At 42.9% G+C, this 20882-nt stretch overlaps 1 protein-coding gene across 1 annotated transcript; it reads left to right on the forward strand.

Moving 5' to 3' along the window:
• The first annotated feature begins 3662 nt into the window (after window positions 1–3662).
• On the forward strand, window positions 3663–11512 carry RSPH1 (radial spoke head component 1). The gene is made up of 9 exons (XM_063354637.1): window positions 3663–4053; window positions 4605–4718; window positions 4840–4945; window positions 6121–6211; window positions 6449–6584; window positions 6887–6958; window positions 8720–8936; window positions 9369–9512; window positions 11347–11512. The coding sequence occupies exons 1-9, from the start codon at window positions 4000–4002 to the stop codon at window positions 11394–11396; spliced, it is 984 nt and encodes a 327-aa protein (XP_063210707.1). The 5' UTR covers window positions 3663–3999; the 3' UTR covers window positions 11397–11512.
• Window positions 11513–20882: the final 9370 nt, after the last annotated feature.

Here is a 20882-nt window from a genome sequence, read left to right on the forward strand (position 1 = left end):
GGTCAGTGCTGGAAAGGAGCCCCCGAGGTCAGGCCTGGCACAGCAGCATTTTCCCTGCAATAGCTCTGCCCTGCCAAAAGTGTCCCCCCCCCGCCCCAACATAGGGTGAAGTCCAAAGAGATCCGGGAGCATAGCGGACCCTAAAGAGGCCTTTTGGCCATTCCTCCCTACAGAGGAGCTCTCTGGCTAAATTCAAAATGAGGACCTGCAACGCAGGATAAGAGGACAGCCTCCCGCAGGAGGCACCTGACGGAGTCCCGTGCCTACGAGCCTTTTGCTTTGCTCTGTCACTATCTTTTCCCATTTGCAAGCACCTCTGGTAGCAACGGCTTCAGATTTCCCTGGAGCTCGTTCTCCATACAGACCTTCTGCTCAAATTGCAAACCAGGAACTTCTCCAGGGCATCTCGCAGCTATGGCAGCTTCTGCCCTCTCCTGCCAGGGCGACCAGCAGTTGGTGCCGGCAGCTGCCAGCTGAGCCAGCAGAAAGAGCAGAAGCAGATCATCAGCACATCTGCTAACCCTCTCCAGGCTTTTGCCAAATGAAATTTATATACAAGATCAGCAGGACCAGAATATTTATGGTATTATGTTGGCCCTTCGATGGAAAAGGAAAATGAGCAAGAAAATAAGGATGATAGCAGCCCTGCTTTCGATAGTAACGTATGTAAAGCTTAACTTTAATCTGACATTGAAACACACCCAAATGCAACTGGAAACCCAGAAACTACAAAATATATCCTCCTTGTCATTACTTATATGCATCTGTACAAGCTGTAAGTGTCCTCACAAGACACTTTCCAGGTATAGAAAACTTTAAATGATGCCTCCCTCATTTAGGTCAAACTATATGATCCCAACACACAGATGTTTGTGCTGTCTGCCACTTCTAGGTTCAGAGCTGTTTACATTTCATAAATAAATAGTTCCTGGCTGCTTCCCAAGAAAAGTGAACTGTTCCTCCTTCAGACCCTTTCCTCCTTTAGGACTCTGAAACATACGTAGAGCAAGTGCAGTTAGTGATCATTGGGAGCGTATCTGACAGCTTGTCACTGTGTCCTGTTTGTGTCACAGCTGTGACCCTGGGCTACATGAACTTTGAAGCCAGAAGACATATCCAGTTATTTCCGTCATCGAGTTTAACAGGGAGCACCTCTACATGTGTCCCGACTGTATTTTTCCATGCAACTCTCAGCCGCAGTGTCTGCTTAGAATTAATACGTCGCTCACAGACTAAGTAACTGGTTTTATAATTAGAAACATTACCTTATTGCAGATAAAAGAATTTAGCCATCCTTAGGTGAAAAAAGAAACTAAGGCATCATCAAGAGTGAGAAAGGAGGAAATGAGCAGATTATGCTTCAGATAACATGCACTCATATCCAGTTCTGCAGGAGGTAAGCAATCAGAGCAGTAGTTTGCACACTCTGCAGTTATTACTAAAAGTACAGCCATTATGCAAATTAGGCTTCCCTAGTTAAACGCTGGGCATGTCCAGGAAAGAGAAATAACCATACAATTTTGAGTTAATAAATGTATAACTTCTTAAAACTCTGCCAGCTAACAAAATTTAATTTCAATGTTCTTAAATGTTTTAAACAGAAAGCACTCTCAAATTAGTAACTGTGTGTTAATGTGGAAGCCCAGATGCTTCCTGTGAGCTAAGAACACGATGGTATTGAGCAATAGTTCTCTTTCATTTTCACCTTTGCCCAACTGAAAACAAAAAGACACATATGCCACATAAGTGACAATCATAATAAATAAACACTATTTATTTATTATCTAAATACTGGCTATTTAGGTTCCTACCTGTGAAAACTAAGAAAATTACCTGAATATATGGTATATCTTTGTGGAGACGTGACCCTGTTTTTCTTCTGGTTTGGGTGGTGAAGCTTTGACCTAGGGTATAAGGTGACCTCCACCACGTCTTCCAACCAGTTACCACTCCTTTTGCTGCCTACTTCAGAAGCGTCACCTCCTCTGCCCAGTGCTTAGTTAGCTAATGGCTTTTCACCACGCATATTCACGCATGGCTCCTCTCTTGAAATCTTGGCCATTAAATTCCCATGCAAAGTGACAGTGAGGTGATTTGCCTGACTCCTGTGTCACTGGCAGGCCCCGAGTCCTGCCAAGCTCCTGCAAGCACTGTGATGATGATGCTTTGCAGAGAAGCGAAGTGCCACTTGCATTCAGCAAGACAACTCGCCTTCAACATCTGCAGGAGGGAGGCACGAGCCGTATTGCAGTCACCATCATCTCCCTTAGCCAAGGTAGATTTTTAGGACATTTTCCTGTGTAAAGAAAACACTACTTTCCATTGAGGCACATAAGATCTTTTAAAAGAGTGATTGTTTTTGAATACTGCAGCTCACATATGAAACATAAAAAACTGTGACATAAAATATGAAGCAGGTCTTTTCCGGTTGGGGTATTATTACTGATTAATATAGTGGCTATGATGTACTGTTGTCTCTCCTTTTCCTTGTGAGTTACTCCCACTCTTCTTGGCCTTTTGAGAAAGGAGAGCCCTTCTCTTGCCTCCTTGCATTGACTTAGCTGTAATCATATTAGTATGGGAGGCTCTTGACTGGCTGAGGGGGCTGAACTTGTCACCAGAGTTATGTAGATAACTGTTGAAGTTGACTGAGCAGAGGGGTTTGGAGAAAAGTCAGAATACAGAGCATTTCCTACACATTAAGATCATTGAGAATTATAGTTATTAAAAGGAGAAGAAAAAAATTTTAGTGTAAGTAAAAGTCATTGTATGTGTGAAAGCAGAAGACATTTAAGTTATGTAAAAACCTGAGTGACTCATCGTTCTGCTGTCTCACTAGTAACTCTGTTAGAACTGCACAGTGCCCCTGTCACCACAGCAGTTCACTGCAATCTAGAAAAAATAACGGGAGAGGTCACTTGCACTCTCCCTTCATCCATTTATGCAGAAACACAGGATATTCCAGGCCATATCACACGGTGGTTCGATGACTTCCAGTGCCTAAGCTCCAGAAGTGATTAGTGCCAGAGCATTTCCCCATCTCTGTCCTGACCCCCCAAATTAGCCAGACAGACCGTTCCGCTGCGCTTTGCATAGAAAAGAGAGGAATCTCTTCAGAGCGCCCCGAAATGCAGAGCCCGATGGCTAGCAGTAGGGCAGTGCTCCAGGCGTGCCGGTGACAGCCCAAGCACGTTTCTCTTGAGGATACATGTGGTTCCTCTGTCTCCCACTGCACCATCGGAGGAAAATGGCGGGGAAAGCCAGCTGTGAGGATCCTGTGGGATTTCAGAGACTGGAGCTGAATGCTGTTGGCCTTCTGGCGCCAGTTCAAGGAGCGTACCGAATTTACAGTGGGATTCAGCAGGCTGCGAAAGGTGGGGAAAGGAACATGTCTGGTCAGTCGAGTGGGTGAATGAAGCTCATCACACTGAAACTGTTAAGATATAAAATGAAAAGGTGAGATCCGTGGACTGGAATTTCTGAACATAATTAAACCTGACGGGAAAAAAAAAATAAAAAAAAAAAAAATGTTGTTTACAGGCCAAACCGGCCAAACTACTGGGAGCTGTCAGAAGACTGAGGGCTCTTGTGTCTCCCCTCAAATGCCACCAGCCTGTTTCACGACACCGCAGGTAGAGGTCGGGAACAGCTCGGCGCCAGGAGCAGAAGGGAGACCAGCGCCGGGGGAAGGCGGCGCGTCGCCCCTCTTCCTCCCCCGCGGGTCTGTTAACACGACAGCCCTCTGGCGGCTGCCGCGCCCCTCCCGGGAGGCCTCCTGCGGCGGCCGGGGCTCGCCGCTTCCTCTCACACGGCGCCGGCCGCCGGCGCTTCCCCTCAGAGGGGAGAGGGCGGCCGGGCGGGACGGCCCCGCTCCCCCCGCTCCCCCGCGTGAGGGGCGGGGCCGGCCGTTGCACTCAGCACCCGGGACAGCGCGAGCCCCCCTCCTTCTCCCCCGGCCACGCGCGCCGTGGTTGCCAGGGAGACGGCGACGCTGCGGCCATGTCGGATCTGAGCTCGGAGGAGGAGGCCGAGGAGGCCGAGGCCGATTTGGGGGTCCGCCGGGGCGGGCGGGTTGCCGCTGGCGGTTCAACAGCACGGGCGGGGGAGGTCCTGCCCTGTCTCCCGGCCCCGGCGGCGGCGGGGGGCCCGTCACGGGGAGGGAAGCGGCCGACTGCCCCGGGCGGCTCGGGCAGGCGGTGGGGGAGTGCCGGCGGGGAAGGGCAGAGTGAACGTTCCCGCTCAGGGAGTCTTAAATACCGTGTGCCGGCCCTGCCGAGCCCGGGGAAGCTCCCGAGGCGCTTCATCGGTGGGGATGGGGGTTTGGGAAGCGGGGCTGTGCCGTTCCAGTTGGGACCTGCCCGACTTTCTCCGCTGGATGAAGTCGTCCATACTTGCCAGTACTGTGTCAGCCCCTGGGTGCCAGGATCCGAGGAAAGTGGCACATAAGCAGCACATCTGTTGGCCAGGTGCTCCTGCAGTCTCCGATTCAAAGCTGAACTGGAGCAGCTTTGAGCAAACACCTCTTTTCCTGTGTCTAAGGAGGTTAGATTCAGTCAGGCACAGCCCTCTTAAACAGGTTTTTTTTTCCCCCCACATTTGATCAGGAGTATGATGGTGAACGCAATTCAGAAGGTGAGCGACATGGACGTGGAAAAGCATTTCTACCCAATGGTGATATATACGATGGAGAATATGAACATGGTTTCAGAAGTGGACAGGTGAGACAGTGATGGAAGACAGTGGTTGTGCTTATGTTTCAGCAGTTCTGTTATTTTGGGCACTATATTGAAACAAGAATGAGAACTGACAAGTATTTTATCTATACCAAATATGTTTCAGGGGACCTACAGGTTTAGAAATGGTGCTTGCTACATTGGAAAATATCTTCTAAACAAAAAACATGGCCGGGGCATTTTTTATTATCCAGATGGATCAAAATATGAAGGTAAAGCCCAGCTGCAAGGATTTCTGTAACTGAAAGGACACATTACCCCAGCTCCCTCCCCGTGTCTGGAATGCAAGGAGATAGTGAACTGGAGAGCATATTATTTTGAAGAGATGCATTTTCTATGAAATGTTTTCGTTTTATTCCTTTTTGACTACAAGCTTTAAGAAGTGTGGGTTTCTGTCAATTACTGTGAGAATTGTGGTGTTTAGTAGCAGTTTATGCTTGTCACGTCCTCCTTTCAAGTGGGATGTTCCACGTCCTGAGAAATATTAAACATCTTTTACAAATCAGTGCAATCTTGGTAGAAGAGAGTATAATTACATATTTCTGGATGATGATTAGAACCACTGACTGTGTTCAGTATAAAGTATTTTAGAACATTATTAGGTTCATCCTTAAAAAATGTTCTACTGATTAGCGCACTTACTCAGGGACTGGGATGCCTCTGAAATTTGAAGAAGTTGAAACTCACATTGTTTCCCTTTTTTCAGTATAGTACTCAAAACTTTCTGCCTATCGGTTAGCCTTCAAGACACAATATTTCCACCCCCTCCTTTCCAAGCTAGGCAAGAAAGAACATTCACATTGTGAGGGCTAGAAGCAGAGAGCAGAAAGAGCAGCCCAATTCTTGCCTTGCAGGAGCGTATCCACCTGTGATTTTATATTTTTTTTATTTTTTTTTTTAAGTTTGAATAGAAGTGTAATTAAGACACACAGTCTAGCATCATTTTGAGTATATATGTCCCCTGACTGACAGGACAATTTTAGCAAATGAGTCAAACCAAAGTAGTCCCCCTTTTTATTTGAGTGGAGATGTCACATTATCTAATGAAACTGTAATACATTACCAAATGTAAAGGTAGGAGCAGCATGTTCCATGGCTTCTTGTGTTCATCTTAAGATAATGGAGATAGACCATGATGGACAAAACGTGTTTGGAGTGTAAGGAAGATCAGGCAGCTGCATAAGTATGTGCGGTGAGGGGCAGACAGAAGAAAAAAGACGGGAGTTTAGAGTAAAGAATGGTGTAAGGAATGGTAAGGAATCACAATGATGTCATAGATTCCTTTTCCTTCTCTAATAATTCATGTATAATAACTTCCCAAACTGACCGCTATATCACGCAATGAAATATACCACATCTCACTGTTTTTATTGTATTCTCATTAAAGGAGACTGGGTGAATGACCAGAGACATGGCCATGGAGTGTATACATATGCAAACGGAGACACCTACACTGGAGAATGGTTTAATCACAATAGGTTTGTTTCATTCTTGCAGTGATGTTTCAAGTCACCCACTGGCATTAAAATGCAAAGGTTATTTTCAAAGTGTGGCTGACTGCAGCAAATCAAGTGCTAGTGGATGACCTTGGCAATTTAGGCCAACTTGAGTCATTTCAGCTACTTAAATAATACAGCTGTAATACCTTAAGTATAACAATATTCTACATTCTTAATATTCAGTAATATAAAGCATAATTATTATTTTCTCCTTAGGCACGGACAAGGTAGATATATCTATAAAGACACAGGAGCTATATACGTTGGTGGTTGGGTAAATGGAAACCAGGAAGGAGAAGCTGAACTTATCTACCTAAACCATCGATTTAGGGGCAAGTTTTTGAATGGAAATGTAAGTGTACTGCAATACTCTTTATTCATCTGAACAGTTATCATGGAATTGCCTTAATATGATCTGTTTCCACTTAAAATAAGAAGCTAGGCTCACGATCTTTTGTAGTATTTTTGGTACCATAGGTGTAACAGAAGAAACCAAAGTAATCTGCAGGACAGAATGCCAAATTTCTCTGCAACTTTGCTTTCAAACTAGTTACTGACTATTGAGTGAATTTTGTAGTAAAGCATATTTTACATTTGTGTGCTTAGAATGTACTAACTTTATAGTTTTGCTAACATTTTTGTATCTTTATGCAGCCTGTAGGTCATGGCAAATATATCTTTGATATTGGATGTGAACAGCATGGTGAATACATACATTCGGAGCAGGTAAAAGAAATAGTGCAAATTATACTGCATATCAGACAACTCAGTAAATGAAATCTATTGTTGAGTAATCTATAAAATGCCTTATAGATACTGATGTTAAAGTAGGTGTAACCTGTCAAAAAAGGGTAGAAACTTGTGCATTCTTAAGAACTAAATGAGGTTTCATTTTGCTTTTTTCTGTAACTTCTCTACTGTGTAAACTTTGACAAGTACAAAGTCTGATTTTTGCACTACTTGCAGACAGGAGTCCTTTCTGCTTAAAGTTGAGAAGAATCAAGACCTTCCCAAAACATTTGAAGTTTCAAACTACAGAAGAATGTAGATGTATTTGTCTGTACATTTAGCCTGTATTTCACTTTGTTGTGAACACCAGAAAACAATGAAAAATATTTCTTCTTATATTTCTGAATTGCTTGATGCTCTGTGTACAAATGGTAATTTCCAGCAGATTCATGTTTTGGAAATATGTCCCATTGTTGTTCTGGTCCTGTTAAGAGCTTAATATTCACAGCTCCTAATAAATGTAGGGAGCAGCTGGGATCAGGGCCTGTTTTTCCTTCTCCTTCACACATGAATGTTTTGAAACATTTCTGATTAATATAGTGCAAAATAGCTATATAAGTAAGAAATGTACCTTCATATTACTGTTTTGGTTTCAAGAAAATGTGCCACATTTTAGCTTATAGTTTGCTACCTAGGTTGTTAGTTCTCATTTCACGCTCTTTGAAAATTCTTCAATGCCATAATTTTTTCTTAAGACAAGGACAAAATAATAGTAATAAAAATATCCTATCATTAGTGATAGAGATTTGCAAAACATGGAGAATGTTTTGCTCTTTTGTCTAAAAGCAAGTGATGCTCAAATTAAGTATCAGATTCATATGAGTATCCAAAGTGATGCGTATCTAGTATCCTCAGTTCAGTTGGGAATTGTTGGATGTGCTGATTTTGGAATATTAGGCCATTGGTATGAGAGTTTAAATGTGAATTTAAGAATCCAAGGTTAAGCACTTGGCTTCTGAAAATCATTACTCTCAGGAACACTAATTTCTTCTCATGTGAATGCTGTAGTGACTGTGTAAAGCAAGGGATGGTGCTGTCACTAAAGTAAGATTAAATTTTGCCTCTTTGCTTTAGTTGAAGGCCTATTAAAAAAATAAAATAAATTAACTTGAAATACAGGTAATGATTCCATTACTAAGACTCCCTCATATTTGGATAAAATAAAGTATGAATTTTTAAATAAAAAAAAATTACCTTCAGATTTCAAAAACATAAGCTTTGTGTAGTACCTTACTGCTTCCTAGATCCATTCCATGGTCTACCCTAAGCAAAGACTGAGGCAGAAAGATCTGGAACGCCACTGCGTTCCTGTGTGAGAGAGACAGTGTAGCATCTACCAGACAGAGCATTAGGTCTTATTTGCTGCTGTTATACTGTAGACAGGCATAGGAGGAGACATAGTTGGCAGGTCCCTCACAGCCATTCTGTTCAAGGCAGAGACAAAATTTTAGCTTTAAGAAAGCAAGCTAGCAAGCATTGGTCATTATTAATAGTCAACTGACTTCATCAAGGTTCAAAGTGTAGTTGTCTTCCAAGATTTGTGACTGCTGAAGTTCCTCCACCTGTAAATACTTTTAAAAGCTACGTCATTGCCATTTTGAGCCCAGATAAAGAGGTTTTAGTACACAAAATCATCATCTTAGTTACTCCCTTAATATCCGTAAGACGAGATGCTGGATTTCATGAGTTGTCTTCTAGGATAAAGGAGAGGTAGAAGAAGAGGAGGAACCCTCATTTCTTGGGGCACCAAAATGGAAAGCATCAGAAATTACCAAATTAACACTCTGGACTCCCCATGGGGAAAAAACACCTTCTCCCAGAGAATCCTCCCAAGTGGTGGCAGCAGCAGCAGAAGCAGTGGAAGAAAGAGCAGCAGAAGCAGTAACTGAAATGGAAAAAATGCCAGTAATTACAGGTTTGTTCTTCTGGACAGCTGGAAACTCCATGCTTTGACCATCTCCTGAAACTGTGTTTTTCATGTTTAATACCAAGTTGTGTAAGAGGTTCTGTGGGTTTTTTTCCCCTGTTTTCCCAACCACGTGTTGAAAGTTCAGAGCTTCCAAGCCAGTTTGCAAACCAAAATGCTCTCTCTCTCTCTCTCTCTGTTTTATCTCACATAGCATAATGAGATATAACTGTCTTGGGAAGCCTGTGAATCATTTTAGTCTATATCATGGTCTGTTATACAAACTTGATTATAAACCGTTACAGAAAATTTTGTGTGATTTCTACTGAGTAAAGACTGCAGATTTCAGTATGAGTTATTAGTTACTGCATGAAAACAATGGCCGAGTGCAAATTTGTAAAAATTAATTTTCTTTGTTATTTCTAATTTCTCATATTTCAGTCACTGATGAGTCTGCTGAGGGCAGGGATGATGAGCCTTCTCTTCAAGAAGTATCCAGTGAAGTTTTTGGCCCAGTAAGGGATGCAGGAGAGGAAGATGAGAGAAGCAGAGAAGAAGAAGAAAACCCAGATCAGGAGGATCAAGGTGAGGAATGAAGCATGCATGCTCATTCTTCAGTTAGCAATCAGGGTTTGGAATTATGTATGTCAGTCAACTGAAGGCGTGCTACTGCTGAGAGGTCCATTTCAAGCTGAAGAGACCATGGGAATCTACCTTTCATAAGGGGGGCAAGTCTTCTATAGATGTAAACTGGTTTTAAGTAGTCAAGTTCATATACTGTAACAGTACAAATTAGAAGTGACACTTCTGTGCAGCACTATCTGTGCATGTACAGTTGACAGCACTTGCAAAGCTGAGTTTATAAGTGATTGCATTTGCAAACTTCTTTTTTTTTTTGTACAAAAGGAGAGAGAAAATTTCAGACCCTGTGAAATTCAGGGGGTTTTGGGCACTCCATTTTTCTCTCATGAATGGAACTATGTATTCTTATTCTCTCAACCGAAATTAAAAAGCAGGCAAAACAAATCTGAAGAAACAAATTTTAGTTGTTGTTATGCATTATGATTTGAACAGTCTCTGCTTGATTTGTTTCTTTTACAAACCAAAGAGATTGGGAATTCAGATGCTCAGGTTTTCTTCCAGGCAGTTCAGAAGCCTGTTTTAAATACAAAATTACTAAGAAGCCACAAAAGGATGCATCTATGATTACTCATATTTAGCCTATAGGCCTCCACCCAATTGTGGTGTTTGTATTTATTAAGTGTTGACATTTACAAGCTTACATATCTGATGTATGAAAACATAAGATAAATTTATCCATTTGTAATCAGTTCTTTTTACAATAAATCAAAGCAAAGCACTATCCATAGGGATCAGAAAGACTATTAAATCATGTGAAAATGCCTGGAGATACACACTAAACATTTAGGTCAACTCCAGGAATTTTCGTAGTCTTATTTGCTCTCATTTTTTTACCCATCACCTCTGAAGGTGCACTCCTGCTTCAGGGCAGACTAGCCAGCTAGCTTCTCTATTGTGTAGGACTGACATCTTAACAGGATCCCTGGCCTTGGATCAGATCCACCAGGAATCTAAGCAGGTTTCCTGCATAGCTCTGCTTTGGATTTGGCAAAAGTTCATTGAGCCTGGTTTGTCTCAAACTCTTTTGGACTCAAATAAACATTTTTGACTGAACTCGATTCTAACAAATTTTCTGACCTACTACAATGAAGCAGTTCTGGTATTCCCATTGTTTTTTTGTGTTGATTTTTCTTTTTAAAAAGAACAAGTGGACTCAAGTATCTGTCAGAGACAGCATAGATGTAGATTATAATTCGTGAGAACATAGGAATGTGATAGATATTCTCGAAGTTCCTTCCAGCTCTTGTTTGCTAGAATCAAAGAGCTGGATTTTATACATTTTTTCAGCATAGGTCTACATCCATAATTAATTAGGCAACATACTGTTCCCTTTTTCTTTATGTTTAGCAGGATTAAGCTATAGTAAGAGGAAATGATTTGAAGAAAATATGCATACTGTGAAGAGCAGATGTAACAAAATCTGGTTTCTTGCAGCCTTGTATTCTCCGTCCCATTACCATAATTTTTTTCCACACAGGAATTCCATCTTTCTTGCTCCATGTTTCTTATGATATTTGTCTAAATGGGAGACATTCTTTGGCTATTCCAGAGTTACATATGGGCTGGCTGGCAGTCAATATGTGTGTACTGAGCCTGTCTGGCAGCTGACAAACAATGTATAACAGTTAAATTCAAGTATTGGCAGTGAAAGGCAATAGGAAAGATGACTGAGGTAGACAGCATAGTCCTAGAATTATGGTTTAAGTTTCTAGTATTACTTTCCAGTGTTTTATAAGAAAATGCATCTTTATGTCCTGTCTTTCCTTCACCTCCACAGAAACTACTGGTTTAGAGGATAAGGAAGATGAATCAAAGGAAGTAGAGTAATTGGATACAACTAAAGACAAAGAGCCAAAAAAAGGAAATTTCAGAGTGAATCATTTATTATGGTAACCCTGCAATATTTTTATTCATAAAAGGCTGAGTTAAGATACTTTGAATAAACATTTCTGTCACTGTTCTGTCTGGAATATGTATCTCAAACTTTTATGATTTCAGAGCGCACAATCTCACAACAACTTTATTCCATGTAGCATGTAGGCAGTTGTTGAAATCAGTACGGGATTGTTCTGGATTCATGAAGTTCTGTCCTCACAAGTCTGCAGCAGCAAACTCTATCTTCTCCCACTACTGGTAGTTCTTCTCTTCCTTGAACCCTGCCTCTGGGCACAGAGACCTAGAGGTCTTGCTTCTGAAGACAAAGGCAGCGTTGGGCTTCCCACCTCTATCTGTATCCCCTGTCACTAGACCACTGATTACAGACCTCCATGTTCCTTGGTTATTTTTTTATTGTTCATGTAGCTGTAGAAGCTCTTCTTGTTGCCCTAAATATCCCCGTGCCAGTTTGAACGCAAACTGAATTTTGCTTTCCTAACACACCATTGCAGTGTATTTAAATTCTTCCTTTGTAGTCTGTTTTTTCTTCCATTTTCATAGAATCATGGAATCGTTTAGGTTGGAAAGGAACATTAGCATCATCGAGTCCAATTGTCAACCTAACTGCCAAGTCCATCAGTAAACCATGTCCCTGACTGCCACGTCTACATACCTTTTAAATACCTCCAGGGATGGTGACTCAACCCTGGGCAGCGTGTTCCGATGCTTCATAACCCTTTCAGTGAAGAAATTTTCCTAATAGCCAGTCTAAACCTCCCCTGGTGCAACTTGAGTATGTTTCTTCTTGTCTTATCTCTTGTTACTTGGGAGAAGAGACTGACCGCCACCTCTCTACAACCTCCTTTCAGGTAGTTGTAGAGAGCGATAAGGTCTCCCGTCAGCCTCCTTTTCTCCAGGCTGAACAACCCCTGTTCCCCCAGCTGCTCCTTCTAAGGCTTGTGCTCTAGACCTTTCACCAGCTTTGTTGCCCATCTTTGGACTCGCTTCAGCACCTCAATGTTTTTCTTGTAGTGAGGGGCCCAAAACTACTGTATTTGAGGTGCGGCCTCACCCTTGCTGAGTACGGATGGATGATCACTGCTGTAGTCCTGCTGGCCACGTGATTGCTGATACAAAATTCAGTATATTCTGTATATTACTACTTATTCAGTGTTTTCTGTGTATTACTACTTTTTGTGTGTGTGTGTGTGTGTGTGTTACAGGTCAGTCCCAAATTTCTTGTTTGCCTTGTGGCCTTTCTTAAGCTGTTTAAAGGAGCCTGTCAGCCATCAGGGTGAGGAAGTGGATCTGTAACAAATTCCCAACACTATGCCACACTTAACACCCTCGCTGATCCACAGGCTCTCAACCAGCATGTTGTCCATAGCATAGAAGAGTTCCATGCATAGAAGCTGCTTGTTCACACAGAGGAAAACTCTCCCTCTCATTTTCCCTTTCCGTCTTTACTAATGAGCCCTTCATTCATTGGAGAGCTCCAGTTGTGCGAGCTGTCCCGCCATGTTTCAGTTTTTCCAATAAAGTAACAGTTCTGCATCTGCAGACAGAGCAGTTTCTAGTTCCTCCCTTTTGTTTCCCAGGCTGGATGCATTTGTATACATATATTTAAGGTAGGCTCCCTTTTGACTTTTTTTATCTTGCCCAAGGGGTAGCTTGCTCCCACCTCCCTGTCCCACTTACTTACTACTCCTGGACTCCATTCCTTCACTAAATGTAAGCAGTTATCACCATCTTCCAAGGTATCAAGTTTAAGTCTCTCCTCACCAGATCTACAAACCTGTTGGCAAAGATACTCTTACCCGACTTTGTTAGATCTCCTCGTTCCTCCAAGAGGGACCCGTGGTGATGAAGGCCAAAGCACTACCAATGGCAACGGCCATGCGACCAGTTGTTACCTTTCAGGATTGTGTCCCCTCCTACCTGACCTCTTCCCATGGAGGATCAAGGGCACATTGTGTGGGTTACACTTGTTTTGCTCCAGGTGTCCCTCATCAGTATCACTGATGGTCCCACTGATGAGCAATGAGGGGTAACAGTCAGGGGACTGGATGACCCTTGGCCATCTCTCTATAACACTCAGTATCTGGGCATCTATTGAACAGCAAACCTCCCATGACAGCATGTCTGGTCAGTAGACGTGTTCCTTTATTCACTGCAGAAGGGGATCTCCAACTGCTACTACTTGCTGCTGATGCTCAAGCTGGGCACAACTGGCTCTGAAGCCTCCCTTAGCAGCATCTGTTCCCCTCCCATGCCTATCGGGGCTTGATACCAGCTCTCTGCATTCAGATCTGAGCAGGGAGGAGGAACAATTTTCCTGCTGCCGGAAGTCATGAACTTCAGCAGCATCCCTCAGGGGAGTCCTCATCCATCTCTCCATCCAGCACAGCCCCTAGACATCCCTCCACCTCAGGCTCAGGCTCTCACCTCTGTGGAGACGCTGCTGATATCCCATTTACCCTCCTTAATGGCAAAGAGTCTGAAAACCTCCTTCTGCAGGTCCTTAGAGAGGACCTGGGCCACTACACACCTTCCACAGGGGAGGACCACATCACCCACAGCCCCAGCGAGACACCTGGGCACAACATCCCCCTGCCCAAGTCCTGTCTAGGCTGTCACCACTGATGTGCCAAAGGGTACTTTCTTCACTGGTGCTGGAGATCAGACTCAGTAGCTCGTCAACACTGGTGTTGCACAGTCCCGCACTGTTTGCAGGAGAGTTTCTGCTTTTCCTCACCACCCACACAAACCACCAAAAGCTCTGCTTGCTGTATTCCCACCTCCCAGCTGAATAAGCACCCCTGTGCGGCAGGCAAAAACCAGTGCAGCACCCCCTAACCAGCAGGCAGCTAACTCCTGAACATGCAGCTCCTTTTAAATCAAGAAGCTGTCAATCAGGGAGCAGCCAGCAGGAGACAGCAGCTGCAGAAGGACCCTAGAAGGCACCAGAATCAAATGGCATTATATAAATAGTAAGTTACAAGTACTGAGGAAGGCAGAGCTGCACAAAGTGTTGTACAAGCGCTAAATGCCACGGGCAAAACTTTTCTCCTCTTCTGTGGGTGAATAAAACTGCTCTGAAACATTTTTTCCCTGATAATATGTAAGGAATACCTTAATTATTAACTTATGTATGTGTCTGACTTCAATTGACTCTCTCAAGCTGTGGGAATATTGGTATGAATGTTGATGGGCCTGGAGCCCGAGGTAGAGAGTTCCCAGCCAGTAGCAGTTTGCTTTTGAAGTAAAATAGCTCGTTTTGGCCCAGTTGGGATAAGAGAAGTTGTACTGATATTGCTGAAACAAGACCTGCAGGTTTTTTATTCTTCACCTGGGAGCAGGGCATCTATACTAAATTTTTAGTTTAGGGTAAAAAGGGAAAACATTTTAACAACTTCCTTTTCTTGACAACTCACAGTTTCAGCAAAGGTATGCCCAGAAGTTTGAAAGGTAGTGATAAAAATGGATTAACAGAAAGCAGAGATAAAAAAAAAAATGAGTCATGTAAGTGGAGTTCATTACTTCTTCCTGCAATTTTTCTCCTATCAGAAATGTCATAGTAAGAAAATTCACATGCAATCTTTCCCTTCCTATCTTACATGTCATTTTGTTTGCAATTTCTTGTCACACCAATTGTCACTTCAGTCAGCATTTTTAGATCTGGTTATCTTTTCCTCTTTTTATTTTCTTTGGCAAAGAGAAGTGCTGCATTTCCATTATTACTGGATCTTGATCAAAGCAAACTTGGCTTGCTTTGTTGGGGGTTTTGTCTTTTTATATAAAACTAGAAATTATGAGTTTATTTGCTAGTTTTAGTATATCCTATTGTAAATTTGCGAAATATCCACACAACATATTTCCCAACTCGTTTCCATTTTAAGGTAATCTTCAGCTCAAGATGAGTTCATTCTTGGATAATTTATGAAATTACATTCTCCCCTGCAGCAGCCAGTACTGTACTGTTTATTAGTACATGAGTGACCTCCAGTGGTATACCTGCAAAAAATGCATCCTGTCTGGAATACAATCAAGAGCAGCTAAGAACATCTGGAATTATCTAATGTGCAAAAAAGTGCTCCCAAGAAGATGGCTTGCTCCTTTCGGAAACCACCGGTGTTTTTGTCGGAGGAGACATTTCATGTCACTCTATTTTCCAGAAATACCTTAAGGATAATTTGGAAACTAGTTAGTAGTAGTTCTTTCATCCCTCTCTTGGAGAGGGAGGAGGCCCTGCCAAAACTTGTTGCATAAAGGTATGCTAAACCTCTCTCATCCTTCTGCCTTTTCACTTTTCAGTAATGAAGAAAGATCATTTTAGAGCGTATTAGAGCTCACTCCCTCACAATGAGATGGGTGAGAAAACTGGAAGGTGTTAAAATGAGAAAACTTGAGAGATGAGATGAAGACAGTTTAATAAGTAAAGCAAAAGCTGTGGGAGCAAGCAAAGCAAAACACGAAATTAATTCACTTCTTCCCATCTGCAGGCAGGTGTTCAGCCATCTCCAGGAAAGCAGGGCTCCATCATGCATTACTTGGGAAGACAAACGCCATAACTCCAAACACCCCCCCTCCTTCCTCCTTCTTCCTTCAGCTTTTATTGCTGAGCACAACATCATATGGTGTGGGATATGCCTTTGGTCATCTGGGGTCAGCCATCCCAGATGTGTCCCCTCCCTCATTCATCCCCAGCCTACTCGCTGGTGGGGTGGGGTGAGAAGCAGAAAAGGCCTTGGCGCTATTTAATCACTGTTGAGCAATAACTAAAACATCCCTGTCTTATCAACACTGTTTTGGTCACAAATCCAAAACATAGCACCGTACAAGGTACTATGAAAAACATTCACTCCATACCAGCCAAAACCAGTACAGTATCCCAAAACTTGACATCCCCTTGAAAGGGTCTTTCGTAACCTGCCTTGTTCAGCCTGCAGGCCCATCAAAGGGGTTATCTGTAGCCTGCTGCTCTGTGCCAAGAGCATCTCTCCAGGTGTGACAGGGACACAAGGATCTCTGCCCCCATGTGGGCAAGTGAAGGGAGAACTACAGTGCAGATGTGAGTGTCTGTGATTTCAGCCCTGCAGAAAAGCACAGATGACCACAGGGGCTGAAGTTTTATTGTGTACATAAAGTGGGAAACAAAGCCATAAAAGAGATTTACATGTGTGTTCCTTATTCTCCTGCCTGGAATACACAGCTTGGCTCCACTTGTGAAGGCGAGCAATTGTTTGTGATTCATTTGCCAACCCACACAATCACGGAGGTTTTCACTGGCAGAGCTATTTCCACAAAAGACTCTTTAGAGGTTTTTTTAAATGACACGGTTACTCTCATGCGCTGGAGCAGTTTCCGAACCCTACTCAAGTGCAGTGATGTACTACATGGTTTTAAACTGAACACCAGTTTGTCTTAACATCCTGACGCAAGTTCTGTGTGACCACAAAACCCCATTTCTTAAGTACATCTAGCTTGCTATTTTTCGTAAAGACAGGGTCCTTTTCAATAACTTGGTACTGGATAATAGGTTATATTACATATATTTTCCATTCTGTGTGTTATTTATTCAGCTTTCTAGCCCACAGGTGGCAAGAGAAACCTGGCAGAACACCTGGAAAATGATATCTTAGCATCAGACAAATTTAGGGACAATTGAGCTTTAAAAGAGAGAAATGAGGTCATTGTATTTTAGATGTGTTCTGTCAAAATTAGATTAATGAATTTTCATAAACACATTTGCAACAGAAGTTCCTGCTGTGAATTAGAAAGCATATGTGTGTTAGTAGCATCTCTATTTGCTTCCCCCTTCCCAGCCCAGCAGTATCTGAACACCAAAATGCGACAGATTGAGGCCCTGGTTTTCTAAACACTTAATTACACAAATAGTTCCATTAAGGAGGCATTTTCAGGTGGATCAGGTTAAATGCTTTTAACAATATGATTTTATTTTTTTCCCTTGCACCTATAGAGGTAGGAGATGCTGCCTCCTGGGTATCCACACTGAGAACCCGGGAAGCTCAGGGAGACCCCATTTGGAGGTTTTGTACAGTTTTTCTCGAAGATTTTTTTCTAACTAGGTGTTAGAATCAAGAGGCCTGAAGCGCTCTCCAGACCCTTTGTGATCTCCACAAAAACTGGACCATAAAATTAAATGATTCACTAATTCTTTCCTATTCCCCATAGTACAATCTTTCATTTGTTCAAAGCTTTTGTGCTGTTCTCAAGTTCGAGGGTCATGAACATTTCAATTTTTAAGCACCCATTAAAGAAAGCACTAAAAGATCAAGACCAGACCCATACATCCTTCTGAACTCACAATAAACAGCTGCATACAGCCTTTTCAAAAAAATTTCTTTTTGTTTCGAGGCATTTCAGTAACAAATCTCTCAGGAGACAGCCAAAAATCTACTCAACTGCTTTACTCCCCGCCTGATGATTTAAAATTGTGCAAAGTGAATAGAAATACCTACTGTTCTGAGTCAGCAGAACTGAACGTTCACTTTGCACCAGTATCAATGCTGGCACAAGGAAAAAGCTTTGGAAAACTCAGGAACAAAACATTCATAGCATTTTTTAGTCCTGCTTTTTGGAAAAACTGGACTCAAGTGACTCTCCAAGCAGTTCTACCTAAAAGTAGTCACAAACATTATTATACATTTCTATGTGTTCAAAGTGTGTGAAAGGAGCATTCTTGTTCGAAACCCAAAAAATGCTGTTCCTCTTCTCCATCCCTCAATCACACCAGATCTTCTTTAATCATGTAAATCTAAGGTTGTGTTTTCCCACAAGGTGTCACCATAGATTAACTTCATTGTAGGTCTTTATCTAAAGAATATATATTTTCAGTTTTTAAGATATAAACAAAACATTCAGATTCTGTAGGTATTAGTGAAAGCATCTATTAAAGTACATGCAATTAAACAGATCCAGTTAAAGAAAATTGCAACGGAGTAAAGCAACACCTATTTTTTGAAATTCATAAAAAATATTGAAGCTGGACAAGAATTTCCTGTTTCTTTTGCTTATTAAAAAATAACTTCAAAGCCTCTGAGGACATTTTCCTCATTTCACCTGTGTTCATTGATTAGTTTTGTATTATGAACACATCACATTAGGAATTCTCACTCTCTCCTAAGCATTAGATTTTACAACTTAGGACCCTTGTATGTTAAAGAGATAATTTCAGCTCTGATCCTAAAAAGTTGTTCTTTAGAGGTGAACCTGTGCTCACTTGGGGTCCCAGGAAAGCTGAAAGCGGGGTCCTTGTGAGTAGAAGAGTTTGCCCTTGCCCTTTCATTAAGACTGAGATACAGTTTCGACGCTAGTTCTGCTGCCTGTTCTTTCTGTTCAATTGATTTGGATGGTAGAAACGCAGGAGCATTTATAAGTTAAAGAAAGTATTTTGCAACGGAGCATTTGTCCTCACCTGCTCAGCACTGTCTGAATTAGAAATCATTGCAAGAGAAATATTTAAGTCCCCCAACCCTCTTTCCCGCATGCTCTAATTCATTGCATTCACCAAAGTTAAATTGATTGGATTGCATCTGTATTGAAAAGAAAAAAAAAAAAGCATAGTGGCATTTTGATTGAAGCGCCTTAGCGATCTGCCTATTAAGTGTATTCAGCTTGCAGATAGTGTTGTTCATGCTGTCCAGGTCTTTTAATTACATGCCAAGATTGGGTAAGCTGGTTGCATCCTCCCCCCATGTCCCCACCACCTGTGAGAAAGGTCCTACCAGAGAGAGAGGCACTTTACCTGGCTGTGTCCATCTCCCCTCTCCACACCTTCCTCTAGGGCAACCTGCACATATTTGCTTTGGATAGAAATTTGATGGACAATAACAAAAATAGAGTGTCGTAAATGAGGTTTTAGTAACATTATTTTGGCAGAGCAAAAGGAAGCATTTCGTTGCTATGTTGCACACGGCAGCAGCAGCGTAGGAAAGCTGTTCGAAGAAAGGAGATGATGCTGGCCTTACAGGTTACTCTTCACAACAGACCCACCCTGATAATGCTTCCGATGCCATTGGGTGAAGGGAGAGATGTCATTCGGTGGTTTATTTTGCTCTTTTAGAAGAAGACCCAGATTCTTAACCCAAACTGGTATTTGCAGTACAATTTAGGATTAAAATATGAGTATTACAGAAAAAAAAGCCCTTATTTCTAAAAAGATAGGGTAAAGTTTCTCATGAAAGCACTTGAAATATTATGCCAATAATGCTTTGGAAGTGACTAAACTTTTAAATGGCTTTGAAGACTCCTTTTCCTGCAGGAACTTTCCTTTTTCTCTTTCTTGTTGGTGCCAACTGCATGCCCCGCAGGCAGGTGCGCTGTGTAATGAGGAGAGCACAGGTCTCACCTGCCTTTCCTTATCTGCTCCTGGCTCCGTTCCCAGGACGGCAGTGTGCCATCAATACCCGACTCCCACAGGGTCTCATCTGAGCAGTAGGCATTTTCCCTTCCTGCGTGAACCAGGAGCACCACCATCACTTCCACCCATCCTTATCCTCACCTGGGCTTTAGTTTTGCCCCAGCCAGCCTCCATGCCTGGGGCACCAAGCGCAAGACCTCCCTGTATGCAGTACAGTTGCATAGACATGTGCCCCACTGGAGAAGAAATGCAGTCCCTGCAACTTGCCTGTGTTTCTTCTCACGTAGAACGGAGGGATCAGTCCTGAGGCTGGAGCAACTTAAAAGATCGAAAGAAAATTGGCTAAGCCTGCGACACAGACTGCAGAATCCTCCAGCTGTCTCTCTGGGGGCAAAAGGCAACTTTTCAGGGGTGAAGGACAACATTAGCATGCACCATAACAAGTACAGCCGCTACCACAAGTTAAAACAGAGCCAGGTGCCTATCCAGAAGCTGTATCCCTAGCAAAAATTTGAACGAGAAACGCACACCCCATTTTCTGTCCCCATTTCCCGCTCCCCTGCCGCTTGGATGGGATCCTTGGCAAGGAAATGGGGCACCCAAAGACCCTTAACCAACGGAAGGTTGGGCTTGCCCCCATGACCAGGACTGAGCCCAGCCTGAAGGAGCTGGTGGTGTGGTGGGACACCCTTGCTGGTTGCTGTTAGCATGGATGAGTGCAACACGGAGATGTTGCTCCCTCCCTCATCAGTGGGCTCTTCCCCTTTATGCTGGTTTTCTTGTATCGTATGGCCCTTTTTCAGCTAGACCTCTGATGTGCAGCCCTCCCTGAAGACCACAGAGGAGCCATGCCACTGCCTTTGGGGCTCAGTGCAAAATCGTCCCACCACGCCTGCCCCTTGCCCCTCTCAGCTGACAGCAAGCGTGTGACGGGGTGAGATGCGGGGAAGTAACCAAGCCATGGTCTTCTCAGCACTGCAGTGTCATCCTGCTTCCCCAGAGAAAGAAGAGGCTGTGATGTCACTTGGGGTTTTTACCTTTTTCCAAGACTGTGT

Source organism: Chroicocephalus ridibundus, chromosome 1 (assembly GCF_963924245.1).
Source record: "Chroicocephalus ridibundus chromosome 1, bChrRid1.1, whole genome shotgun sequence".
NCBI lineage: Eukaryota > Metazoa > Chordata > Aves > Charadriiformes > Laridae > Chroicocephalus > Chroicocephalus ridibundus.

Bases quoted from the DNA above. Each gene is read 5' to 3' on its own strand.
- RSPH1 (XM_063354637.1), top strand. From the start codon at position 4,000: ATGTCGGATCTGAGCTCGGAGGAGGAGGCCGAGGAGGCCGAGGCCGAT. The intron at 4,054-4,604 runs GTCCGCCGGGGC...ACATTTGATCAG, and splicing joins AGGCCGAGGCCGATTTGGGG to GAGTATGATGGTGAACGCAA. The intron at 6,585-6,886 runs GTAAGTGTACTG...ATCTTTATGCAG, and splicing joins GCAAGTTTTTGAATGGAAAT to CCTGTAGGTCATGGCAAATA.